This window comes from Poecilia reticulata, linkage group LG4 (genome assembly GCF_000633615.1).
Source record: "Poecilia reticulata strain Guanapo linkage group LG4, Guppy_female_1.0+MT, whole genome shotgun sequence".
Lineage (NCBI taxonomy): Eukaryota > Metazoa > Chordata > Actinopteri > Cyprinodontiformes > Poeciliidae > Poecilia > Poecilia reticulata.
The window spans coordinates 21,765,129-21,792,686 of NC_024334.1; the positions used below are offsets into that span (position 1 = coordinate 21,765,129).

At 40.2% G+C, this 27,558-nt stretch overlaps 1 protein-coding gene across 4 annotated transcripts in view; it reads right to left on the minus strand.

The window, feature by feature from the left end:
• Positions 1-547: 547 nt before the first annotated feature.
• Positions 548-27,558, minus strand: part of sbno2b (strawberry notch homolog 2b) — a 73,400-nt gene continuing 46,389 nt past the window's right edge. For 2 of the 4 annotated variants that reach the window (XM_017304516.1, XM_008407250.2), the window contains 28 exons: positions 21,972-22,145; positions 20,721-20,801; positions 20,171-20,276; positions 19,916-20,076; positions 19,688-19,821; positions 18,625-18,715; positions 18,366-18,509; positions 18,142-18,259; positions 17,947-18,052; positions 17,160-17,313; positions 16,853-17,029; positions 16,213-16,310; positions 15,581-15,666; positions 14,898-15,080; positions 14,665-14,786; positions 14,444-14,575; positions 13,939-14,074; positions 12,672-12,784; positions 10,460-10,531; positions 10,238-10,346; positions 10,076-10,147; positions 9,856-9,999; positions 9,589-9,683; positions 6,849-6,941; positions 6,615-6,746; positions 6,216-6,292; positions 5,796-5,986; positions 548-5,153 (listed from right to left, as the gene is read on the minus strand). In XM_017304516.1, coding sequence (XP_017160005.1) covers positions 4,036-5,153; positions 5,796-5,986; positions 6,216-6,292; positions 6,615-6,746; positions 6,849-6,941; positions 9,589-9,683; positions 9,856-9,999; positions 10,076-10,147; positions 10,238-10,346; positions 10,460-10,531; positions 12,672-12,784; positions 13,939-14,074; positions 14,444-14,575; positions 14,665-14,786; positions 14,898-15,080; positions 15,581-15,666; positions 16,213-16,310; positions 16,853-17,029; positions 17,160-17,313; positions 17,947-18,052; positions 18,142-18,259; positions 18,366-18,509; positions 18,625-18,715; positions 19,688-19,821; positions 19,916-20,076; positions 20,171-20,276; positions 20,721-20,801; positions 21,972-22,145 — 4,419 coding nt within the window. In that variant the 3' untranslated portion in view covers positions 548-4,035. The remainder of the gene's footprint in view (positions 5,154-5,795; positions 5,987-6,215; positions 6,293-6,614; positions 6,747-6,848; positions 6,942-9,588; positions 9,684-9,855; positions 10,000-10,075; positions 10,148-10,237; positions 10,347-10,459; positions 10,532-12,671; positions 12,785-13,938; positions 14,075-14,443; positions 14,576-14,664; positions 14,787-14,897; positions 15,081-15,580; positions 15,667-16,212; positions 16,311-16,852; positions 17,030-17,159; positions 17,314-17,946; positions 18,053-18,141; positions 18,260-18,365; positions 18,510-18,624; positions 18,716-19,687; positions 19,822-19,915; positions 20,077-20,170; positions 20,277-20,720; positions 20,802-21,971; positions 22,146-27,558) is intronic. The other 2 variants (XM_008407247.2, XM_008407249.2) reach the window with 2 other exon arrangements.

A 27,558-nucleotide genomic window follows, 5' to 3' on the forward strand; every position in this document is an offset into this window, starting at 1 on the left:
TCGACCAGATTCCCAACTATTCCTGCTATGAAATACATCCTCACAGCATCATGCATTATTCCTCAAAATTCATTGCTGTTCTGCTTTGACCACATCAACTTATTCAACATTTGCCTTTAGCAAGCCGTTTAACAGGACCCATCTGTGTTTCCTTTCAACGACTTTCTTCCTGTCACTTTCCAATATGAGTCACATTTTCTCCCGTCTGTAGCTGTAGATTTCTTCTTTTCCATCAAGTTAGACAGGTCTCTATTTGCAGTTGTGCTTTACCCTTTCCCTTTTTACTTCCTCCTCGATTGTGGATTGAACAGAGATATTCAAAGCTCCCTGAGAAACCTCAGAGACCTTCATAGCTTCATTTTCCTGCTGATTAAATTACAAATCTGGAGTTTAAATCAGCTTTGATGCGGTTGCATCATTCATCCAGGAGAGGGCGATCAGGGGACGTTTTTTTGACTGCTCAGTGCTACGTCTTCTTCATGAGTTTAAAATATGAACGCAAAATAATATTGCAAAGCGTAAATCTCAAATAAACAAACACGACTCCTTTTCAGCAATCTTCAAGTTTTTATTTGTTTACAAAGTTAAGATTGCAGTTTCATATAGTCCTTCCTTTAATGGGTAGAAAACCTTTTCTTAAAGAATTAGTCGAAAGGCACAAATTTTACAATATATACATTTAGATCTAAATTATAAATATATAGAAAACAAAAGCAAAACCCAGAATAAAAGTGCTGAACACAGTTTTTGTCTTTTTTTTTTTTACAGAAAAAATAGGCTTTGTTTAAAAATACATACAATCAGTAGCATGTTTTTGTGTCATTTTTTTTGTTAGCAATAAATTATTTCAGAGTGATAACATTTATATAATAATATGCAAATGGTGAAGGAACGAGAAACATGGTTACAGTATACAGAGAGCAATTGTAAAGAACAGAGACGACGACAAGCTTGCACTGCTCAATCATAGCCAACACAAACAGTAACTGGATTATGCCATTCTTAGTGCAAAATGATATATGATTAAAGGCCTACCTAAGCAAATAAAATAATAAAATTGCTGTAAATATATATTTATATATCTATAAATCCCTCAAACATGTAAAGCTTTAACTTTTGTGACAAACAAAAACAAAAAAAAAACCCACAAAGAAAGCTTTTGCAGACTGACGTCTTGGAATGTGCCTGAAGAGAAATATGAGAAAGAGAAAGAATTGCTTTGAGTGAGTCTGTGAGACGGGGTGGGAGAGGCTTGGATCTGTTATTTCTGTGTTAAAATATATCCCAGGTGTAAATGAAGCTAAAAAAAAAGAGAAAAAAAATAAAATTGTCCGCAGAAAAGGTAAACGAAAGAGGCTTTGATCTTTGCCCTAAGATGGCATAAACATTTAAAATCACTAGCATTTTCACAAGGACAAATAAACTAATCACATTAAATCTCCAACATAAATACAGCAAGAGTCACAGCACAGAGTTAAGAAACAAACAAAAAAAAAAAAACGAACCCCAGAAGCATTAGTTTCATCACTGTTACAAGGGGGGAAAAAAACCCAAAACAAAACAAAAAAATATAATTGTATGAACGCCCTGACACGGTGGGTTTCTTCCTGAGATTGATAAAAGGTCTCGCATGTTGGAGCCAGTATCTTTAGGGGTGTCTGTCTGTGTGGGACACTTTGGTATTTCTGGGACGAACGGGTCGAGAGGACAGCGGGAGCTAAAAATGAACCCAGACACTGTACAGCAGTACAGAACAGTGCAATCTTATTTGGTGGCAGGTTATAATAAAATTTGTTTTACTCTTTAAGCAATCTTCAACACAAAGTAACTTCCCTGACCAAAATATACCACGGACTATTTATTATAAGAAGATAACATATCTAAAATCTAAATATCCCTTAAATATAAATAACAATAGGTTTCAGAATAGCAATAAGTAAAAACACCAAGAACTCGTCACGCTCACCGAGCCAAAGTGTACTTTACAAAAACAGAACGTGACGGAAATAAAGACTCAAACCACGACTACGACGACAGCCGCAAAGCCTTGCCTGCTCGAGCGTAAACTTTTCGGCGTGTTTTTTTTTTTTGTTTGTTTGTTTGTTTGTTTTGTTTTGTTTCAAAACTATTGTATTGGTTATTGCTTTTTCGACAAGTTGAACTTCTGGCAATTTGTCACGAACCAGCTACAGTGCATTGTTTTCACACACCAATATCACCAGACAGTCGGGAGCTTTAGGAGACATCACACACGCTGAGAGCTGAAAAAACGACAGCATAGCTGCTCGAGCTTTCTGTCTTCCTATGTTGAAGATGATGGATAAAAATAAAAATAAAAAAACAAAACAAAACAATGCGTTTTTCTTTTTTCTTTTCACGGGTTTTAGAGACTGAAACGAGGCATGAGCTGGTCACGGTTATCAAGGTTGACCATTTAAAGTTGCTTCACATGAGTACCGCTGCTCACTACTGGTCAGCTGGCTGAAAGGTAGCTGATAAACACATAAATGTAATAGATATAATATTATTTTATACTTTAAAAATAAGAAATATTTGACTATATTTTAGTAGAAATCGTTTCTTTTCTGCTTCATTAAAAATGTCATTGTCATTTTTACACCAGGATCTCATACCAGCCCATGCCTACAGATGGGGAAACAAATTCAAGAGGACAAAATAGTGACGCAAACACACATTTTAAAAACTCTCAAAGAGCTCCAATTTAAAACAGAATCTGCATCGGATGAATGCTAAAACAAAACAAAACAAAAAAAACCAATCAAGACAAGACGGAGATTTTGGAACAGGAAAGAGGAGGACGAAGACGAAGAAAGGAGGAGGAGGGCAATGGCAGAGAAGAAAGACGCCATCTGGTCCGGCGGTCCTGGTGCGAGAACGTGACGGGGCTTCTCTGAGCGTAGTGTTTTCCGTTTCAGAGACCTGATAACCTGCGAGCGTCTGACCAGGTGTTGACCAAGCTGTCGCGTGTGAGTCTGTCCGCTCGCTTCACCTCTCGACGCCTTGAAACCCCTCCCTGATTTGTTTTCCCAACCAAAGAGCAGCAGAGCAGACGACTTTACACCGGCAAAGACCGACCAAGTGGCGGCTGACTCACTCACTCATTCATGGGGTCAAAGTTAAATACAAATACACATGTATTAAATTAAGAATAAAACCACCGCTCAAGTGTACAAATCTATACATTAGGCTACATGGAGTATTAAAGACTGCATTTATAGGTTTTTCTCTGAAGGCACTGTTTGTCGCAACAGCAGGCTGATCTTCCTCCCCTTCTTCTTCCTCGCGCTAGTGTTCATAGGAGCAGGGGGAGAACCAGGAGGGACGATGTGGAGGAAATGAACAGAAAAAGGAGGCATTTCGTGGCTAACCAGCTAAAAGATTTTGTGTTTTCTCTTTCACTCTCTCTGTTGTTTTGTTTTGCTTCACTCAAACTCAGCACACTGTTTTTTTTTTTCCAGAAAATTAACAGAAAAAGCAAAAAGTCGTAAATGGTGAGAGGCATTTTTAGAGCTTCCAGCAATTTCACTCTTTACGAATCAGCAGCAGGATTTGTTGTTTGTTTTGTTCTGTTTTTGTTTTCCTTAAAGATTTCCTTGCCTCAGTGAATAAGTTTTATGTTTCTTGACAGCTCCTGGTTATTTTTTTTCCACTAAAAGGTGGTTATTTTGTCACTTCCTGTTTTGTTTTTTACTTTTAAAACAGCTGCCATTTACTGTGTAGGGCACACTTTGGTGCAGAAATCTGTTATCGACTGAGTCTGCCATCACCTCAGGGTGGGACGGGGGCAGGAGGGAGTCCAGCACAGGACAGGCAGTGACATGACTATAGGCCCTGAGGGGGTCAGGGGTCAGAGGGTCAGGGGGAGAGGAAGGAGGGTAGGACAGGTTCTAGACAGCAGCAAACAAGATGCGATCTGCTTTAAAAAAAAACAAAAAGACAAAAACCTAAACACCAAAAAAATAAAACAAAAAAAAAACAGGACAGATTCCAGACAGTTTGTAACGATTTGAGCTCTCAGTCTTGCTGACGGTACTGGATGACGGACTTGCGGTCGGGTCCGGCTTGCAGCATGCTGTTCAGAGCCTCGCGGACGTCCAGCGCGCCCGCGCCGCACTGGCCGTTGGGCAAAGGGTCCGAGAGCGGCAGCAGCGAGTTCGCCGGAAAGCAGGAGGAGTGCACCGCGCTGGAGTACAGCGAGGACGAGGATGAGGAGGAGGATGACGAGGACGAGGAGGACGGATTGGGGTAGTGGGAGAGGGCGGAAGACAACGAGACGGCTTTCTGCGCGGGCGGGGTCGGCGGCAGGGCGGCGCAAAGTAGCTCTAGTATGTCCTGGTGGTTGTTGACCAACAAGTCGCGGCTTTGCTCCTGTGTCTGCTGCTCCTGCTGCTGAGGCTCCGGCGCACGCTGCAGGTCGAACTGGCTGGACGGCGTTGCCGCCGTCTCCGACGTGTGCTGCAGGATGTGCTGCAGGTCGAGCTGGGGCAGCTGCGTCTGCTGCGGGGCGGTCAACATGTCCGGCGCCGTCGGGCCCAAGAGAACGTCCAGGTTGAAATCATCCACGAAGGCGGCCGGGTTGGCGGTGCTGTCCGGAGACGAAGAATCTGGGCTCACGGTCAGGTCCAAGATTTCGTCCAAAGGATTCTTGGAAGGTAGGAGGGGAGCCGGCGAGAACTGGGTGAGCTGGAGCGGCGGGTTCTTGGATTGAGGGAAAGGCATGAAAGGCGGCGAGTTGTAGAACGGGGGGAATCTGTGGCTGGGCTGGCAGGCCTGGCCGTTGGTGGCGGAGGAGGAAGAGGACAACGAGGTGGAGGAGGAGTTGTTGGGCCAGCCGTTGAGAGGGAACAGCGACAGGCTGTGGGAGGACGGCTGGGAGAAGCTGCCGGGCTGAGTCCTCTGCAGAGCGTTCATGTTCTGTTTGGTGAACTGGTTGGACACCAGGGTATGGGCGAGCGACTGGGTTTGGAGGTGCTTCTGGCTGTACAGGTTCTCCAGAAGGTGCTTGTTCTCCTGCTCCATTTTGCGCACGCGCTCCTGCTGCTCCTTCTCTTTCCGCCTCCGCTTCACCTCCTCGTCCATCTGCAGCAGCTCCTCGCGCACGCGGGCCACGCAGTTTTCTGGGATCTTGATGCCTGTGTGCAGCCACCGTGGAGAGAGAGAGAAACGAATGAGTCCTGAGAGACCGACCAAACGCTTCTTAAACACATCAAACAACTCTCTGTTCAGCAGCCCCCTTAATTCAAATGTAATGTTACCTTGGAAATGTATTAATTTAACTGCAACTTTTTCAAATTTTATCATAAATGCCGTTGGGATTCTTTGTGATAAAATTACAAAAAAGTAGTCATAATAGCAAATTAATTATTGTGATAAAGTAATATATTGATAATGGTGCAAGTTTGCTCTCTCAAATTTTATGCAGAAGTGGAAAATATTTTAAACATCCAAAAACAATTAATAAAATGTAAATAAAAACCACATAAAACCGAGACTGCAACTAAAATGAATTGTAAAGTCTCTGAAAACAAAATTGGTCTTCAAGAATGTTAATCATCAGAATGGAAATGATCAAGCTCATTGTAATTTATCACGAGAATCTGTGACAAAACCTAAAGATGGATGCTCACAAACTTCATTCGAACATGAGAACATTTTATTTTTGTGACATTTGCAGCCAATTCTTGGGAAAATCATTCACACGCAGATCTAGGACTTCCACGCAGTCGTGCGTGCGACGCCGAAACGCTGGACGGCGAAACCCTGGACGCACTCACCGACTTGCTTGTTGTGCTGCTTGGTTTTGAGGCGGACGATCTGCAGAATGCTAGAGTTGGTGATGTCGGACACAACGTCGGAGACCCGCTTCCACACCCGTAACAAAGCTCCGCACAGCATGTGATACTGGCGGAGACGCATCCCCGCAAGACACTCCTGGCCCTCCTCGATTTTCTTACACTTCCCATTCCTGGAAGAGGCAGAGAGGAAATGAATCTACAGCCGTCCAGTATTTGACAAAAGCTAAGGTAGAAGGCAGTTGGATTTATTCTATTTTTATTGGCTTTATTTGCTAAGTGTGACATTTATTTATAACTCCAATGAGTTTTACAGCCTGTAATAGTTAGAGACAGCGGACTGCTCAGAGGAAGCCTGAGCTGATAATCCTCGGAGATGTTGTGGTTGTTTTTGTTACTCACCAGTTGGCGTGGCTGCAGTTCTTAAAGGAAAAGGTGAACTGGTTCTCCCAGCTCTCCCTGGCCTCCAAGAAAGTAACCTGAAACAACACAGAGTCGACATGATAATCTGTCGAAGGTTCAGCAAGTGCAGACTTGCAGAGCACTAATTTGGCTTTGGCGAAACAAGTCCACCAGAGGGCAGCAGACTCCAGGCTATGAACATCCATACTTTTTCAAAGCAATTTCCAGAGCTATTAGTTTTTAAATGCCAATGTCAGGAAATAATCAATATTTGCTAAAATTAAGGTGGAGAAAATATCATACAATAGAAAAAAATACGATGGAAGTAGAAAAAGTTTGCTTAAGTGTGCTAAACGCAGTGGATAGGAAGGCAATATATCTGGTTAGTTGACTTCTTACCTTTCTGTAACGTTGCTGCAGGTTGCTGAGGCTCTCGGGCTGCGTCTGCTTGCCAATGTTGGGCTTGTAGATGTTGAAGTTTTTACCTCTTCCCTGCTCGGCCAGCAGCACACACGGGCTGTTACCTCGCAGCTGCAGAGAGAGCACACACACCCACACAATTTTAGTATATGATACCAATTTAAAGCACACAGGGAAGCTTTAGGGAGCCTGGACAGAGACGGACGAACGGACCTTATAGGAAAGGTAGAATCCCTCATCAGGACCGGTGAGCTTCAGTGACCTGTTGTACGCCTCCTCCCACGGCATTCCTCTGTCCACGCTGATCTGCAGCGCAAAAAAAACATGAGGGTCAAACGTGTGATGCGACTTTGAAAGACAGAAAAATATCTGTCTTCAAATATCGTAGAGATCTAACAAATATCCGCACAATAAACTCACTCTTTACTCTTTATTTAAAGAAATGAGAACGCTACCCCGCAAAACTTGGCTTTAAGATTTTAGGTGTCTGTAAACATCTGTGCACTGAAGTAAATATCGAAGACTAATAAAGCAACACTCAAGAGGAAAGCTACAAGCCACTGAAACATCTTTTACCCTTTCTTATATTTTCCTAACAAAAATGTAATAAACTTTAATGTCCTGAGAAATATTTATTTGGTTTTGATGTTTAAAACGATTTCTACTTATTTCTGCCACTTGTTTGTTTGTGGTTATTTGTTAATCTTTCAGAGACACACAAATGCAAGCAGGTAAACCTTTCAGAAACATCTTAGACATAATTGTTTTACTTCAAGTTTCAGTGGGGTGTAAATATGACATGACACAGCTACTGGGTCCTGTGCTGGATGAGGATCCTTATTTATGTTGGCAGGACACAGAGTGAGCAGGACGCTACGTGGAGCAAAACAATCCTAAACCTTCTTACCACTCAAAAACAATAATTAGAACTATACTTATTAACACATCATCCACATGCCAACAACTTGTTTGGAAGAGAAACCAGAAAGCAAAAACACTTCCTGTCTATGAAATTTTGCCCTACTGTAAATTTTCCCAGTAATTATTCCAATAGATGAGTTGAGATAATTTTCAAATATATATTGATAACGGCACAGTAATGGGAAGACCAATAAAGTTGAATTTTCTAAAGAACACTTCACACCAGAACTGGAAGATATTTGAAATATCTAAAAATAAAAACCAACCAAAAAAAAATCAATAAATAAAACGGAAACAGAAACCATAAGTAAAATGGATTATGAAGTCTCCCGTCTTAATTTATCATTTGATTCATTACTTGTTGCGACAAGCTTATTCCTGTCCTACCACCACAAACATAAACATGAAGCTTGTGCTGTAAACTCCTCTATGACTAACTGGAGCTAATATACTTTAGTCAGATGAGATTAAAATGTGTGTGTGTGTGTATATATATATATATATATATATTTTTTTTTTTTGCCAACAAAGACTTTAGGTCGGTTTTAGTTATGGTGGACATGTACAAGCACATGATGAGCACAGCAGTGGCGCCAACAGGTGTACGACCAAGAACATCTTATGCAGAAGCTCCATGTGCTGAAGCCAGCCAGCAGGGTCTGACTTAAAAAACTACAAGTGGAAAAAAAAAATCTTTTCCACCAGACTGTTATCTACTATCAGACAGTCCTAGACTCACACAGGTGAATCTAACCACATGTAATTCCCTCTCCGAGCTTATTAAAATGGTCTCTGTCCGCAGGATTCAGTTCGACGGTCGACTCCGAAATGTCAAGTGTAGGTTAGCCTGAAGCTGGCGGTTAAAAGCGGCAGATACCAGTAATTATCCTGTTGCCACCTACAACTAGAATCTGCATGGGCTCCACGGCTCCGGGGCTAAGCTTGTATAATCACAGTCTTACTGCTGGAAAAGTGACATCAATCAAAACTCTAATACCGCAGTCGCAACCGCTTGGGGGAGGGCAGGTTACATGGAAAAAGTGTTTGTTTTTTTTCCTTCGTCTCGAAGGTTGTTCAGGTGCAAAATCCACCTGAAAGCCTTGAAATCTTGGCTGTTGTTTTTACTGTGAGTGGATGACTAAGAGGCTTATTAGAGCCCTATAAATTTACCTGGATTAACAGGAAGAGGCAGCGAGAGATTAGAGAGTTTTTTCAGATAAAATCTAAGCGGAGAACAAAAACACAATGTGCTGTGAAGACATGCTGGTCATACCTGACTGTGAAGCGTCTACCATTATGTTACACATCTGAAACATCAACCCTTTGTGATGGATGGCACGGTATTTCACCTAAATGATTTCATAGCTACGCAGTTTGTCCACTTTTCCAACAGTAAAACCTTTCCAGCACCACGCAAGATAAAAACAATACAAATGAATCTAATGAATCCAAAGAGGACAATTTCAATTCACTAATACATGACACCATTTACTACTGGTATTAATAACAAATTGTGATTGTATTCTACGTAGCAGGGGCAGTGGAAACTAAAATACAGCCTTTTTTGTTGTTGAAATTTCTCTCTCACACACCCTATACACCTGAATGGTCTAAGAACAAAACACTAAATTAACAAAAAACATTCCCCAATTTCAATAACTGTAATGTACAAAATGTAAGACAACCTGTAATTCAATTACACAGCTCAATAAGTCATGAGTCATTAGGAAAATGAAATATTCATTACGTTGAACAAATTGGTTTGCATTTAGTTAAAATGACCTTCCTGCTCAAATTACATGCTTAAACGCCATATAAATAATCAATTGCCTTACTGTAAAGACGCTTTGCTCCTAAAAGTTTGCTATAACTTTATTACAAAACTGTGCAGACAGAATACCAAGCACTTTCCAAACCTTGAAAACACAATGGATAGGAAAATATTCCTATTTTCTAGGATTTTAAGCATCGCAAAATCCTCACAGCTGACAGGAACCATAACACACCGGAGGTGAGGTTGTGCTGTACGTACCTTATAAAGAACAACCTGTCCGTCTTGAGGATTTCCGACTGTCAGGAAGGTTTCCTGCTTCTCCTCATAAATCTCATCATTGCCGGGGGCCAGATCTGGGAGAGGCACAAGACAACAAATAGAGGATTACACTTTATTACCTACAGTGTAGACCAACAAATTATAAACTCCACCAGAAGGTGATTGTGTGGCGATAAAAAGACATTCGTTGGATTTTATGAGCTATTTCATGTTTACCCAAAAAGTAACCCTGTTGAGACACCGTACCTAGGATTCCCATGTCGTATTTGCCCTCCTTCTTGTCCTTCTCAATCAGGTAGTCGAAGTTATCTGTGAAGTACTGGAAGAGGTAGTTCTGCTTGTGGACCTCCAGGCCCAGGATGCGGTTCAGGAACTTGGTGATGCTGCAGTCTGATGTAACACAACACAGCTTTGTGACGAAACCTGAACACGCGGTTCAAACAAAATCCCTTTTGGAAAGTCTTACCTTTCTCAGTACTGATGCCAAGGCGAGGCTCCTTACAGATGATGCCCACATCCATCATTCCAACTTTCATGTCTGAAATAAAAGATATAAGAATGTATTAGCTATCGGACAACAACACTAGACTGTAAGCTGGAGAAAGGTGTTCTCTGGACCCAGTCTGACCTCTGAAGAACATGGCGTCCCCTTCGGGGTATCCTTTGGGAGGAGGCACCTTGTTTTCTATGTAGCCATTGATTGATTTGGTGATTTTATCCAGGGCCTTGGTACCATACTGCAGAAAGAAAATGTTTTTGTAATCTTGTTAGCATATATCAAGAATCTACATGATTTTAACATATTAGGCTGAGTGTTGCATTCCAGTAAACTACTGCTGAAAACACACACCTTGTTCTCAAAGTTGTACTTGCTCAGGTCCCTCGATTCAGTGGCTCTTCTGTCGCCGTGGGTCAAAGCACCCTGCACACAGGAATAGCAACAACAATTCAATGTCATGAGCTTCAATGCTCCACCAAGCAGTAACATTTTACCACCTTATGCATTGCTAATCTTTGCTTACAACCCAATTGTTATTATTATTATTACTACATTAAGGGTGTTTTCACACCTGATAGACTCAGTTTCATTGGTGACCAAAATCGCAACATTTGTGACATTCTCAGCTGGCTTTCACACTGACGAGTTAAACCATCCAAACTAATTGAAAACCTGTTCACCCGCTCACCTACTGAAGGAAACGACACAAAAACCTCCAAAGAAGACATGAGCGCAACTTCCTTCTTAACAAAATGTAAATAAAAATGGAGTGGTGTCAGATTCAGATTGTAGGATTTCCCTTTTGTCTTTGGTAAAAGACCATGACTAATTTTCCCTATAGAACTAAATTTGTGGGTTTGTTATGGTTGTTTTTACCCAGAATGCCCTGCGTCATAGTCCACTTTATGCTTTTGGAGCGGACTCTGGTCCACTTTCATCCACATATTCATTCGGACCGCACCAGAGGTCAACTTCAACTGAACCAAGACCAAGGTAGAATTAGCTTTTCTGGTCTGCATCAGAGTTTGATTGTGCATTCACACCTTCCCAAGCTCTAGTAGACAAACTAACTAGAGTTAAACAGACTAAATACGCCTGGTGTGAACACACCCTGAAATTACCTAAGTCTATGTATCAAACCCAACTGATAATACTCTAAAAACTTAAGGTGTACTGAGCTCATACTTTGTTCAGCCCTCTGTTTAGCGTCTCACTGCAGTCAATGCCCACACCAGACACAGATGACAATAAAACTGTTGCCTGACTGATGCTCTTCTTTCTTTGTTAAAAAGGAACTTTAAAGTTATTCACATTTGTTCAGTGCTTTTGTTTTCTCTCACACTACAATCACGTTCAAACTAAACTCTGAGTGCGTGAGGGAAATGTCAGACAAAGCCAAGTCGCAGGCAGCAGCCAGCAGCCAGCAGCCAGCTAAAATAAAGGAATGATAGGAAAACAGCTGGATCTCTTTGCCAAAACTGATTCCACAACTATTCTCGTGTCCATTGGCTGCAGAGCCGTCCGGTTGGGCTGACTGTGTCCGGCTTGAGCACACAGCCGGATCAGATGCAAACTATTCCTGATACATATTTACCACATGCTCAGCTGGCGAAAAGGCAGAAACGACTTCCTGGAACCACTGTTCCCTTTCCCCCCTCCTTACCCTTATCCCCTAAAACAGCCGTCATGCTGTGTCACTATGGAAATAGATGAGTGCTAGCGCAGAAAAGCATCGATAATGATGGAAAATAACTGTAGTCTTAAATCATTAAGACAGGGGTGCTTTTGCTTTGCTCGCTCGGTTTTCCGTCAGTGGAAAGACCCAGAATGTGTTGAGGTTTGTGAAGAAACAAAGGATCCTCAGGCAAACATCCCAAAAGGAACAGGAAGGACAAAGGGTGAAGTCGCAGTGACAACCCAAAGACTCCGCAGAAAATAAACACAAAGAGAAGATCTTCTTTGTTTACAGTAAAACTGTTTTTTTTTCCACATAGATTTAAAAAGAACAGAACACCTCTAGTCATGGAGAAGATTTCCTCTGGTGAAAGGAAAAAAATAAAGATGACAAACGAATCAAACTGGAGACCCACTGTTAAGAATTTGGGGATTTTTCAGTCAATTCTGATTTCAGCTTAAAGGTTATTACAAAAAACTTTTTTCAGATCAGCATAAAAATTATTGCCTTCCAGCATTCCCCAAATAATTTTTATAAATTATTTTTACTGTTACCTTGAAAACAACAAAATTCTCATGCAGTTGTGATTATCCAGTAAGTATTTCCAAATTAGCAGTGACCAGGTGTGTAATCCCGACTCTAATTATCGATTCAGATTTTTAAAACTCGTTTCCTTCTATAAACCATCCATATAAAAAAAAAAAATCCCACAACACTGCTACTAAATACAGCTAAGTCTGAGTCGTCTTCCTGCAGTAGCAACTTCTACACTGAAGAGTGTTTTGTTACCACCACCTGGTAGATATGATGACTGGATATTTGAGCATCCAACCAACTGTTCACTGGTTAAAGTTGATCAAGCTGAGGTTTTTTTGTCTAATCACTCACCAGGCTCTCGAGTCTTTTGGCCACAATAGATGCGAAACGTCTCTCCCCGGCCAACTCTGAGATGAGGAAGATGTACTCTGGTGCTGTGACCTGATTGGACCGGTGAGTGCGACCTGGAAAAAACACAGAAGACGAGGGGAGGTGAGACTGTGCCTACAGTTTCTGGAGATGATGACAACAGATTGTTGTTTTATTCGTCCTCTGTGTTGTAATCCGCAACTTCACACCTTTCATTAGAGTGGTGAAGGTGCTTTGTATGCCATGTGTTCACAAGTGAAAAGCTTCATTCCACGTGACGTGTCTAAATGACATACAAGCCACTGTCAGAAGACTGCAGATTTTAAGATAAGCCGCTCTAAATGGCAGAAACGAATATAAAACAAGTTGGGGATTTTTGTTGCATATTTCGGATTAAAAGAACAGCGAAAAAACAGTTTTAGTGTGTAAGAGATGATCATGAAGCCTGAACAGAATGATAGGGATGAATAAAAATATACAATGTTTTTTTTTTGTTTTTTTTTTCCATCAACCTTCTGCAACTTGCACATAAATGTTTCATGATGAAATACGCTATTTATGATGGCTCTGAGTAGGAGTGGGAACTATCTGTGTGAAACGGCAAACTAAACACAAAATCCTATTAGAATAAATATATAGCTGGAAAAAAATCATGCAAATGAATGAAGGTATTTGTGGGAGTGTGCTCTTGCAGAAACCACAGAGGAGGAAGAGGGCGTCACTATTCATCTTAGGTATGAAAACAAGCAGAGTCAGGGCAAAACAACAAGAGAGCAAATTGCAGAATGATTATACAGCCACAGCTTTGATATTTTCAGAAACATTTTGGTGAACTTTTTCTCCTCATTTGGATATAAAGTCAACTTTTGTTAAAATCTTTTTAAAAAAAGACCAACCTACTAATTTAAGACCTTTGACCTAAAGTCAAACACTCTGACATAGGAGCTAACTTTAGAAAGCTGACATAACCCTGGGACAAATCTAAAAATTGGGCAGAGTAGCGCTCTTTAACATAACCTATATTTGCTGATGATTCATAGACAAATAATTACTCTGAAGGCGGCATGTGGGCTCTGTGGTCAGTGATGATTTTCTGACAGAGACAAAACGATTCTGTGTGAATCGCAGCTAACGGACAACAAAAACTGCTTCAAAAGGTCAGATTTTTTTCTACAAAGTTCCCCAGCTGTGTGTAGAACGAGCTTTTAGTAGAAAGTGACTGATTCTGAGGTTAATTTCCCTGACTTACCGAACTGCTGGATGGCCCGGTCTGCACTCCACGGCAGCTCCAGGGTCATGTGGACCCTTCGCCTCTGGTTCTTCACTCGTTTGTCGGCCTGCAGGGAAATCCCTGAGCTGGCTGCTTCTGAGATGATGGCCACCAACTGCAACAAACAAGCCTGGACGTTAATGCACGTCATGCAGAAGGACGTCCATAAAGCAGCACCACGGGAAATCATTCCTGCTGTAGCTATCAGATTATACAACAGTCCACTTTAGTTTACGCTGGAGTTATTTTTTTATTTATTTATACATACTGTATATTCCTATGTACATACTTATTATTTCATTTATTTATTTTATATTTAGGTCATATTTTATAAATGTTATATCATGTATTTGCATTTGCCAGTAGTTAACACTTTGATCAGTAAAGTCTATTCTATTCTATTCTATTCTATTCTATTCTATTCTATTCTATTCGCTGTTTCAGCAGTGATGGACACTCATTTTGTTAAACTGTCGTTGCTGACCTTTTCTCCACACATGAAGCGGTCCTTCTCCTTGATGTTGATTTGGTCGATGGTGGAGCCTTGCTCGGCCCGGGACTCGTAGCGAACGGTGCCGTCTGGACGCCGCACCACACGACCTTTACGTCCAGTCATCTGTCAAAATACATGTTTTATTTATTTTTTTTAAATCAGACTTTCAATTCAAACATTTTCAGCAAAATATAAAAATAGAAACTTCATACCTCAGAAACTTTATCTGGTCCTCCAAACCTATCTATGAGCACATCCAATGTGTTGAGAGGTAGTTCTTTTCCCAGTTCAGCAATTTTAGTGAGCAGGCTGTGCTTCATCTCCTCTATCCTAGCTGTAAACGGCAAAAAAAAAAAAAAGAAGAAGAACACAGTCAAGGTGACTTGTAAAATTTAACCTGTTTGCGAGGCGATGGTGGAAAGACATCGATGGTCAGAGGCTCTACCTGACTGGTGGCTAGTGTGGTTAACAAAGATGACGTCATCGTTGTCTTGCAGGGAGTCTGGCGAAGAATTGGAGTCGGTGTCCAACCCCTCAGAGTCGCTGCTGCTGTCGTCAGAGATGTTGATCACACCGCCGCTGTCCACTGTGTGCTTGGGCATCTTTGCCTGGCGACCTCGCGGCTTCCCTGAATGGATAATTGGACATGATGATACAGAAATCACTCGATTGTGTTTTACTCCAAAGACCTGGACTTAAATCTGTAACTTCTAAACTCTTTGGGCCTTGTAAATAAGGACTGGGATTTTTTTTTTTTTTTTACACTAAATACAGATTATTTAAAGCCAAGTTTAGGGAACATTGGAATATTTGTTCTATTAAAAACAAACAGTTTCGGTGGTTTGTTTGTAATTTTGCTCAATCACAGGTCTCGTTGAAAAACGTGATTTTATTTTTATTATGAGTGTGAATTCAGTAGCAAGTCAAAAACCAAAAATACTGAAATGTTTAAAGAAAATCATGTCATGATGAGGCACAGTAGAGATAAAAATAAGTTATTTAGTGTATCTTTTTCATACTTTTCCACACCCGGGAAATAATAAAAGCTAATTTCTTACTCTTCCATACTTTGTAGGAACCCTATCATCTGCGGTTTTGTGAGTCAAATCGATTCATTGTGCTTTGTACCTTTTTTTCTTTTATTCCCTGGTGCCTTTTCTCTCCTTTGTTTCTCTGAAGGAAAGTGCTTTGTTACAAGAGACTGGAATACTCCCCTTGAGAGAGGAAGAAAAAAAGAGAGACAAACTTTTATTGTGATGTCAAAGCAATAAAGACAATGAAGGGCAGATTTCCAGCACTGTGCGTTCCTTCTCCGGGCTTCCTAAAGCTGCCAGGTGCTGACAGGCAGATGAAGACGCTACTGGGTGATCTAATACGATTCGGCTTTCAGACATGTCTGCCGCAAAAGGCTTGGGGTCAGCTAAGTTCAGCACTCAAAACTTCCTTCTTCTTCTTTTCATGAATGAGTCATTCTACGATTAAATAGTTGCAGCTAACGAAGAGGTAACGCGTTTTAAATTAGCACAAACCAAGCTGTATGAGACACAAGCCATTCACACAATGTGAGGCACAACTGCAAAAATGGAATCATTTGACGCAAAAAAGACACAAAGTGGAATTAATCCTGAAAGGAAGGTCAATACTGTCAGTCATATACCTAAAATGGAAGTTGGAAACATTACTATTTTTATGCTGGTGTAGTTTTGACTATCAGAAATGAAACCAAATTGCCAGAAAAAGTAGGACAGTTTTTTACTCACTCGGCTGCAGAAACAAATCTGTCAAGATGCCCGTCGTTTTCGTCCAAGACCTCTCTGGTGCGTGATTCTCCAGTGGATTGCAGCCCGATAACAATGCACTGTGATGGAATAATAATAATAATAAAAAAATGTCATCAGCTTTTCTTGAATATAAACCAGCTTTCTAGATTTTGTTCATTTAAGGACTTGTTTTGGGACAGAAAGATGCAAAAATTATGAGTCAAAATGCAATACTTGAATTTTTTTTAGCTCATTTTAAAATCTAAATTCAGGGGTTCCCACTAACTTTATGGCAAATTCCTCCACATTGGTGCATCTTGAGAAAACAAGACACTACATGGCCAAACAAACAAATAAAAAAAAGAACTCATAATTATTTTCAGACAATGGGAGTTTTTCCAAAATGTTTTCTTTTCCCATACTTAACCAGATCATAAAAGTTTAAATAATCAATCTCCATTCTTTTTCACAATGTTTGACAAAACAACTTGTAGAACAAATAGTGAAACTGTGCCTGAAATTATTACAAACTTAAATATTCCACCCTCTGTCAGCGTGAAGAGCAGCAGCTGATGCTTTAATCTTTGTCTCATAACAATAAGAAAAATAAAAGTCGTACTCCAGGGTGTGCTGTACTGACCTTTCCAGCCTCCAGCTCCTTCTGAGCCAGCTCCACCAGGCAGCGCACCTTGGCAGCGATACAAAGGTATTTGAAGAAGCGCTGGTGAGATGACCAGAACTGTCCCCACAGGGACTTCCTGCTGACCAGCCCCAACTCATCGGCTGCCTGCATGAACATTTTCAGTGCCTCCGCCCACTGCACACAGAGTCAAGATGTCAGCTGAAAAAGCTCAAGATGTTCGTAAAAGAAATTAAGACAAAATAAAAAAAAACATTTTGAAAGGCAGGGTGATCCGATTCAATTCTGAGAGAGAGGCAAAACTCACCAGCTTGGCTGCTTTGTTGTAGACCTCTTTGAAGTCGCTGTCCAGGCCGATCTCCTCGATGCGGAAAGAAACGCCAGAGAAGCTTAGCTGTCTGGCAATATACATGCCGCTCACTTTCATGTCCATGGCCACGATCTCCATAGCCCCGACCCCTCTGCAAATAAATCATTTACATGATTAACTGAGGGGTGAAACAGCCACAGCTGCATCTGTAAGGGTGTTTTACTATCAGAACTAAAGCATCAAAATGATTTAACAGGGTATCTGCAGGTCGAAACTAAGACTTTTTAAGACCCTTTTAATGCCACTTTGAATGAAATTTAAGATTGGAAAACAATAAATATGTGGGATGGTTGGCAGATCCTACTGAATTACAATCATTATTGGAAAAACCTCCATAGTGTTTAAAAGTTTTTTTTTCTGCACCTAGCCTTGTTTTGGTTGGCAACAGAAATGAGCCAGTGGCAAAAACAAACGTTATCCAGTCAACCGGAAAGACATTTGTACAGAAGCAGAAAAGCTAGCTAGGCAGTTAGCAAGGATACATTAGTAGCTAGCTAATGTACCCTTCGAGTCAAAGGCTCAAACTTCCAGTGAGAAAAATAAAAACAGTACAGGAGTAAATACTCCTGCCACGGCTAAATGTAAGACCTAAGAATATTGTATTTAAGACCTGTTGAAGTCCTTAATTTTTGCTTTTAAGACTTTTTAAGGAAGCGCGGACACCCTGTGAAAAGGCATTTGAAAGCATTTGTCTTTCCAAATAAATAAATCACAYTCTACATACCTTTTCTCAATGGCATGCAGGAAGTCATCAAAGGTCCTGAAGGGTGTGCCCTCGCCCCAGATTCCCAGGCGGCTCATATAAATCATGTTCTTTGGCTCAGAGGCACCTGAAAAAGACGTATATTTTCAAATCCTGTCCCATATCCTTGTTGGCATCAGCTGATGTTTTTTATTATTTTTTTTCCATCAGCTTTACCTGTGGCACTGGCGTACACCACTCTGGCGTGTGGCAGCTTGTTCTGCAGGTCAAGAACTGCCTTGCCCATTTTTGTGGATGTGGCGTTCTTGGCTTTGTGGCATTCGTCAAAAATAATCTATGGCAGCGAGAGGTCAAGGTGTGAACGACAGAGATGGACTTAAAGTTCAGATGAAAGCAGAAACGACAGTCTGTGCAACATGGACGTCTGTGTGAAAGGATACAACTCCATCAAAGTCCTGCTTGCACCAGTCCAGGATCTGTTTGATTCTCGTCCGGTGCTGGCCTCCTGCCTGGCTCTCTCCGATGAGTGCAGAGTAAGTTGCAAACAGGACTCCTTCTGAGGTAGCTGTGTCTCCATACTTTATCTACAAGAACATTCAAAATGATTCAAAATGTAAGAAAGTAAAGAAGCATCCAAATTGATGCCCACATGGACAACAGAAACAAATAGTTTTACTCTAATTGATTCCCTTTACCGACCTTGTTTAAGGCATGCACCGGGATATTTGGTGCATCTATGTCTTTGAGATCTCTCTCTGCGTCGTATTTCAGGTCATTGGATATGCTGAACCTGAGGGACGGAGCAGGAAAACAATATGTAACTCTAATCACTATTTCACAGCCTCTAACAGGATAAGCATTATCCAGTGCACAATAAGTCCTAAACTTTCTTCATTACACCAACCTCCTCCTAGAACTACAGCTGCAGTCTTTTGGGGTATGTCTCTATTATCCAGACTCTCGTTTGTGTCAAATTGTCTTTGCAAAATTCCTTCAAAATATACCCACAGCATGATGCTGCCACTACCATGTTTCATTTTGGGGTGAAAAATGAGGTGCGGTGTTAGTTTACCCCAAAACTAAAATGTTAAAGGGATATTATTATGTATTTTACAGTCACATAGCGCAATTTTAAACTACAAGTAACAATCAATTGTTGTAAAAAATACCACATATATCAATCAAAGCTTCGAAGAAATTTCACTTTGACGCATTGAAATTGGCCTCTGTCTCTTTAAGGAGCCTGGAGACTGCAGCTTTTGGGAGGAGCTTTGTGGAAATGGGCAGTGCTTTGTCAGGGCAAGCGTTTTGAATGAGATTAAAGGACTTAAACTAAAGCAACACTCCAGGTATGTCTTTGATGAAGAAATTACGTTATAACGTGGCGTAAAGCTCAAAAAGTTGATTTCACATAATTTTACCTAATTTCCTCTCTTTAAATATTGTCTACTTATAATATAATATAATATAATATAATATAATATAATATAATATAATATAATATAATATAATATAATATAATATAATATAATATAATATAATATAATATAATATAAAGCACCTTTTTCCACCTGTTCTGCACACGTCGCAAACTCTTTTAAGAACACCCCGCTTTTTCGGATTTTTATTAGTAAAACATAAAAAACAAACTTTGCCCTTGTTTAAATTGGTCTATCACATAATAGGTTTATAGTTTTAGAATGACAAAAAGATACAGCAAGGCACTGTATTTAGCACCTCTCCGATGTGTGCGTCTTCTTACCACAGTGCTTTCTTTCGTCCCTTAAGGTAGTTCTCCAGAATGATTCCTGCCACGGTGCGTCCCTTTCCGACGCCTGCCCCATCTCCAATCAGGAAGCCTGCTCTCTGGTTGTTCTGGAGAATCACCTCGTGTTGCTGCACAGAGAGAGAAGGAAAACATGACATTAGAACTGAATTGAACTAATGAACGATTAGAGATGATTTGAAGATGTTGTGCAGGTATTTTCACCTGACAGGCGTAGATAATGGCCTCTAACTGCAGTGCAGACAGCAGGCCACTGTTGATAGTTGACTCCGGGATAGACAGAGTGTATGTGATGTCCGGAGGAGGGACGCTGGACAGCGTGTTGGTTTCCACGACAATGTCAGGATGCGAAATTCCTATTGTGGCTAAAATGACAAATAATAGTCTTAGAAACGTAGAAACGGCACAAAATGAGGAATATGAAGGAATCAGATGTTGATGTTGAGTCCAGCAGCTCACATTTTGAGGGTTTGTACTCTGCGTATGTGTCAACATGGCCAAGCTCCTCTGGCTCCTCCTCCTCAGCCTCCTCTTCTTCCTCTGGTGGTGGTTGTGTTACTGGAGTCTGGAAACACCAAAAAAAAAAAAAAAAAAAAAGATGTAAAACACACTTTGACTTTCTGAATTTTGAAGTTAGACTTATTTTGTTACTACAGAAGAATGAAAAAAAAAAAAGCTGTGAAACATGTAGGCAGAGAACTGTATAAAAAACAACAGCGTACTAGAGTCTCGTCACGAAAATATTCTCTGAAGATCAGAGAGAGCAGAGGATCCTTTTCTTTCTGCATGACGTGCATGGATATTTGTTTATGAAAACGTGGAATATATGTTACAGTGTGACGGAACAAACTGCTGGATCAAAACAAGATCTCTAGATAAGTAAAAACAATATAGGAATTCTCCTAATTTTCAGACACACCCAAACAGGCTTGTATCTGTATGTTAGTGAGAACTGATAACGCAGAGGCTCATTTGGTTAAACCATCAGACGGCTGGAGACGGTTGCTACCTGGAGTCCTAAAGCTTGCGTGCTGATTATAGCAGAAATATCTTCCAAACTGGTCAAGCCTTGAAACCTGTCGCCATTTTGCTGTCAACAAAACATAAAATGAAGAAATACTCAAAAACTCAAATAAAGATCACAGAGCTAAATGCAATAAATAAATAAATAAAAAGAAACAAACAAACAAACAAAAAAAAAAGAGAACACAAATCTGAGAAATGGTTGTGTTTGTTTGTCATCCTATGGATCTGGGTACTTCGAGGATGTCTTTCAGAGAACCACTCAACAAAATGCAATTTGTACGTCTGGCGCTGAAAAGCCAACGACAACAAAAAGCAGATAAAGCGGCACGTGTCTGGGAAACATAATGGCTGAAATGAGGGCAGAATGAAAAGGAACATATAAAAGCTTTCAGTAAGTCGGTGAACTCAATGAAGTCTGATCATATCAAAAATATTGTTGGGCCCATCTAGTTTTATAGGCCGCTAACAGGCAGCAGTGCATGAAGAGCGCGGGGTATTAGAGTTGCTTTTTTTTAAATCACTGACTTCATCAAAAGCTGTAAAATAAAACTGTACAATAATCGAAAAATAAAGAGAAATTAATAACAGACTATAGCTCTTTGATGTGCAATGAAACAGGAGAATAACTCTTGAATTAAAGAAATGCTAGTATCTGTAGCATAGTAAATGTGGGAAAAGGACATTATATGAATAATGGTAAAATGTAAGATAAGATCTGTATTTGTTTTAAAATGTTCCTTTTTGCTTTTTATTAGCTGGAGAACTTTTATCCAGCTAAATCACAATCTGATTTATTTTTATACCTCTTTAGCTGAAGTATGCTGGTATCCATGGATACAAATATTAACAAGTACTCTTCTGGGGATAAAACCACAATTGAGTCTTACCTCTATGCAACAAACAAGCTAGGAAGGACTAATGGATTTCCTCAACCAGAAAAACAAATCAGCTTAGCAGAAGGTAATATCAAATAAAACACTGATGAAGGTTAAATTTTTTTGCCAGTTGATCTAATATCATTAGTCAAAACAGTTTTAGTGTATTTATTTAATAAATAATATTCATACGGATTAGAGTTAGCCTGTATATTGCCATAGACGGCAGGGGAATGTGACGAAAACTTGATATCTTTCCTTTAATCCCCTCTACACTTGTTAAGACACTCATTGAAACAAATGTCTCATAATTAGCATTCAGAAGTGGTTATAATAATAGCAGCTTTCTTGCTACTGACCTCTAAGTGGCTCTGTGCTTGTGTGGTGGCGGGGCTAGTGTTAATGTCCCAGAGTGTGGGAACTGGATCCGGGTGATTGGCGGGGATGTAGGACTGGGTGTCGGCGTACTCCGACAGCGAGTCCGCCGGAGAAGAGAACAAAGAGTTTGAGAGGTCATCAATGCAGGACAGGTCCTGAGGACAAGAAGAAAACAGGAGGCATTTATTAAAACCTTGACATCATTGAACAAAAAAAAATGACAAGCAAACATACAAATGTTTGCTTGTCAAACATTTGTATGTTTGACAAGAGATGCAAGCAGCATCTCTAGCCCACCCTTAAAGGAAAGGTTCAGCAAAAATGAATACATTAATTAAAAATAAGTCAAATGCAAAACGATTACAAGTGTGTATCATGGAGATTTTTTTAGATTAACATCAGTACAGATGAGCTGCTTCACGCTAAGCGCTACCAGACTGGGCTGACAACAACAATTCATCTGAGTGCTGAAGTTGTTACTGAGTGAAGAAGAGCGTGGATGTTAGCTTCTCCTGTAAAGTCAGTTCAAATTTTTTGCATTAGTGCATATCAAGCTATGTTTGATGTAGGAACTATGAAAATAGGCATGTTTGGAAAGCCTTCCTGGACTATGCTGAAGGATGCTGACGAAGAACACATCAGCATCCTGTTTCGAGCATTTATTAGCTTAGACTGGGACTATAAAATGATCAAAATGTGTAATACCCCTAACTTTCTATTTTTCCTCAGTACACTGCACTACTGAGATTTTCTTTTGTAAAAATGAAAATTTATAGATATATTTTGGAAAAACAAAATAGGCAGGTTTAGGTGTTCTAAGATGTAAAATATTTGCATATTTTAGTTATTCGCAGGCGGGTCCGTAAATACTAGGAGTCCATTGTAAAGTATAGCTGCATAATTTTATCCCTCTAGGCCAATGGTGCCCAAAGTCGGTCCTCGAGGTCCGGCGTCCTGCATGTTTAGTTCTCTCCCTGGTTTAACGCACCTGGATCAAATGTTGTCTCATTAGAAGGCCTAAGGAGAACACCGACATGCTGAAAAGATTGTTTCTACCGCCAGGGAGAGAACTAGAACATGCAGGATGCCGAACCTCCAGGATCCACTTTGGGCACCACTGCTCTAGGCTTTCAACCTCTTGCTTGTCCTGGTCTTAAGTATGTTTGGAAACATAATCATACTTTTCAGGTAAGGCTCTGCACTAATCATGCTAATAATGGCTGATATAAGATGCTATTAATGAGAGTTTAAAACATCAACTTTTGATGATTTTGTCTTCGCTTTAAAATACTAAACTTCAGTTTAACATCTATGTGGTGTGACACGGCCTCTGCTCATAATGTGAATAATTAATGACCACAAAGGCTCCAAAATAATATCTTGAACGGTTCTCCTATTATCTTACCCTTTTATTTCAGTTCTTAATAAAACATCATAACAGACAGGCATGTCAGATCTTTACAATAATTTTAAAAAATCCTTCTTCAAACAAATGTTTCCACATGCAAATGCGTGGGGTATTAAGCGGAGAAGTGAGAGCTTGGCACGCTGAGTTTTGCGTGTCATTTCAGCTCTGGCTGCCTAGCGGTTCACCCTCCACTCATAGTCCTTTCCAAAATCATTTGCATGCCGCACTCTTTAACTAGACTCTCCCAGACCACCATGGCCCCCCCAGAGACATGTAAACATAGAAGTGTGTAGGTGTGTGTGTGCGGGGGAGGATGGGTAAAGGTTAACCAAGCTGTTTTTGGAGATAGATCATTATAATTTAGCACATAGTCCATGAGAGTAATTTCATCAAAGTTTACTTCCACGATTCGCTCTGAGCCATGTGTGGAAATTCCCACACCCTCCGCTCCAGAAACTCACACATGCAGGCATTATAAGCTTTGTAAATAATAGCCCATCACACACTGCAGGATATCATTGTAATTATTGTGCCAGAGGGAGCAATGCACCACTTCCTCATGTGATCTCATGAGAGAGATGTAAACAAAATAGAGACTCTTGTGAAACAACTTAGTTTGGCGTTAGCTAAACTTTGCAGAGAGAGAGCGAGAAAGAGAGGAACAAACAAATCCAGATGATCAGAAGAATTATGACAGGAAGTAATAGCTAGGGAGACGAGCATTAGCAAGAAATTGAAGACGAGGATTTGGCCGTCGGTTTCAATATTTGCCATGAACAGTTTGCTGATGTTTGTTAAAAGGGCTGAAATGTTTGCTGGTGCTTGACAAATGCTCAACTGCTGGTAAATTTTAACCATTGTGATTGTAGCTAAAAAATTTAGACATGTTTTATATTGGATTTACCTTCTAAAAGTAAATCTGGACTAAATCTAGAGTAGGCCCTGTTTTCCAGTTTTGAGGCATGCAACTGAACAAAACAGTGAGACAGAGTAGTTTTTTTTTCCCAGTAAAAGTACAGACTAGAGAAGCGTGCTATAAGGGATTAACCCAATGACTTAGAAACAGAGGATTATGAATTTTACATTGCTTTTTGAAAAAAACACAAATTGATTTCTGACCCTGTGTTAAGGTAGTTTCATAAACAATGCTGTGGTTACAGGCAAATGTGTTCACATCCATCAAATTCTTCCACAATTTGTCCAGATGAAACCACAAAATTCACTGCATTTCACGAGAACTTGACAGATCAAACCAAAGAGAGCTGAATGCGATGAACTGTTTTAGACTTAACGTTAGACGCATCAGACTGAACAAACAGAAAAAGAAAACAATCCTTCCACCAAATTACCTAAAATGGCCTTTCACAAAAGAATGACACAGCTCTTAGGAGGGAAGTGCCTTAGAAACTGAGTGAAATGGTCAGGCGTCATACTGACTCACTGTTAACAATATGCTGGTACTGAAGACTGCCGAGAAGCTGCTAGCACGACTGTCATGACTGCCTGTTAAGACATTACTCACAGTTAATCTGAAATAGTTTCACAACCATGAGAGGATGAGAGCGAGAGCTCCCAGTGTCAACATGACGGCATCATGCAGGAATGGGACACTGCGCGGATGATATGAGGCAGCAACACTGTTGGATACGCTTCACAGATTCCAAGTAAAAAAAAAGCCTTTTCTTGGCGTGCAGCATTCAGTTTTCGATGTTTTCTGGTGACTCTGTGACTGATTCTTTCCTTTTCTCCTTTTGTCTGGGTGTCAGTGTTTGCTTCCTTAGGGCAGGATCAGGCATGAAAGCTGTAGTAAGTCTGCAAGGTTGCTCTCTACCCAGGATAAAACGAAGTGGGACAGCCCACTTTTGTGTAGTGGTCAACGTAACGTAAGCTGTCGCTTTCTACCTATACCCATGTCCGTTTCGTTGAAGTAATCTCTGTCTGTCAACGCATCGCATCGCATCCACTGCCCTCGGTACTTTAGACTTTAAATAAAAAAGGACACAGGACAAGCTCCACCATGGAAAACGAGAAGAAAACCAGTCACTGAAAGGGAGTTACAAGAGGGACAATTCTTCTTTAAATAGGAGTTCAAGGGAAATTACGACAATTTATTCAGTCTGGAAACTAATCTTTGAAATAAAGCAGTCATCCCACATTTTCTAATTCATTACTTGACTGTCTGGACATTAAGTCTTCAGAGATTCCAAGTCACTGTTATTAACTTGACCAACCTGACGCTGAGGAATCAGAGAGCTGCAGCGGTTTTAACTAAGACACGTCCGCGCTCGGTGCCATGCTAATCGGGTTGTGCAGCCGGGCGTAACAGAGGCAGCAGTGTTTGCCCCGCTGCAGGCCCGTACCCAGGGCTACTTCATTTACCGCTCCTGTGAGTGGGCCCTGCCAAGCAGAGATAAGGCTTGAATTCCAACTGGCCCGATGGTAATCTGTCTGCTTTCACAGCACACAGCTTGCAGTCATCTAACTGCTAATCCTGCCTCCCTCTCTGTCTCTCTCTCTCTGTCGTGCTAGCACTTTCTTTTTTCTTTCCTGCTGTACACGAAATTCATGATCTGCAAATATATGCAAATGTGTCTTTCATTGTTGGTTTCTGGGAAATAATGCTGTCTGAAAGCTTAATGAATAGGTTGAGTTGTTGTGTGTCTGAAAGCCCATCAGCCTGGTTTTTCCTGTCGCTTGTTCACTCTGTTGTTTGGTCTTTGACTTCTTCTTGTTTTATTTTGTTGTTTCTCCTCTAATGTGAACACCACCAATATTTGCTGCATTAATCTATACACGAGACACAATGTGTCCATAAAGACAGCATTTTCCAAACGCTACCACCATCTATCTGCCTGATGATGATGATTAATGCATGCACACGGAGACAAAAACAAGCTTGCAAGATATGTGCAAAGCTGCAGTGGCTTTTTTTTTTTTTGTTTTACTGTGGCAGAAGGTGTTGTTTATCAGATCTAAGAATCAGAGCTGGAGACATAAATCACACACCTTAGTCATTTGCTGTGTAATTACAGTTATAGCTGCTGGATTAGTTTGGGGAGCACACACATTAAATAAAAAATACATATGTAAAGTGCTAAAGAATAAAATTATTATTTTTTGAGCAGATGATGCATCATTTTATTCATCTGGGGTTTTAAGAAGATTCTGAATACAGTGAGAAAGTAACAGTTTCAAAGAAACTGCTTTACATGAATAAATTAGCATTAGGTTGTAATTTGTACTAAGAAGTACAAGATAAATTCAAGGGTCAGTCAGAATATGGGGCTATTGTTTTAGAGGATATGTTAATTATTATCTATTTGTGATATACTTTAATTTTAAATGAAACACAATTATTGAGTGCGCTTAACTTTGTGGTATGTTTTTACAAAGACAATAAAAAAATCTACAGATGAATGATGTGTCTGAAACCTGAATTTCAGTTCAGGTTTAACTAAACAGCGGCTGCACGGTGGCACAGCTATCAGGACTGTTGCCTTACAGCAACAGGTTCAAATCACGGGGCGGGGAGTTTCTGCATCGAGTTTGCATGCTCTCGCAAACACATTGAGAGCATGCACAATCTCACCCATTGACTGCTGGGAAAAAGCACCAGCCGCCTCTGACCCAGCAAGAATAAAGCGGGTAATGTTACATGAATTAAAGCTGTACAATTTACTAGAACTAAATACTATAGTAATGGTGTACAAAACATATAATCTTCAAACTGTATTCAGAACTGTATTTGTATTCAGACTGTGACTACACAATGCTTTAAATTGAAAGACACAAAGTTTGAACTTGGGGAAAGTAACTGTTTAAAAAATGCCCCAAAAAACAGTGGTAAACTTATAAAAGTGAGGTATGGTTGTCATTATTTGTGAGATATGTTTTGCCCCAAACCAATCTACACTTTCAGTATAAAACCTATGTTCTTTTTTGTTTCTTTTTTTTGTGCTATAACAGTGAGTGCTACCATATAACAAAGTTATTAAAGTGTATCATAAACTATAATTCATACACAGTATTTCCAATTGGACTTAATTTCACTCTGTTTAAATTTTATCTTCTCTTAATGTAACAGAAAAAAAATAAACATATTTCATTTTGACTCTTCCTGTTGCAGTTAATAAAAGTAAAAGTAAATTCATATATATATA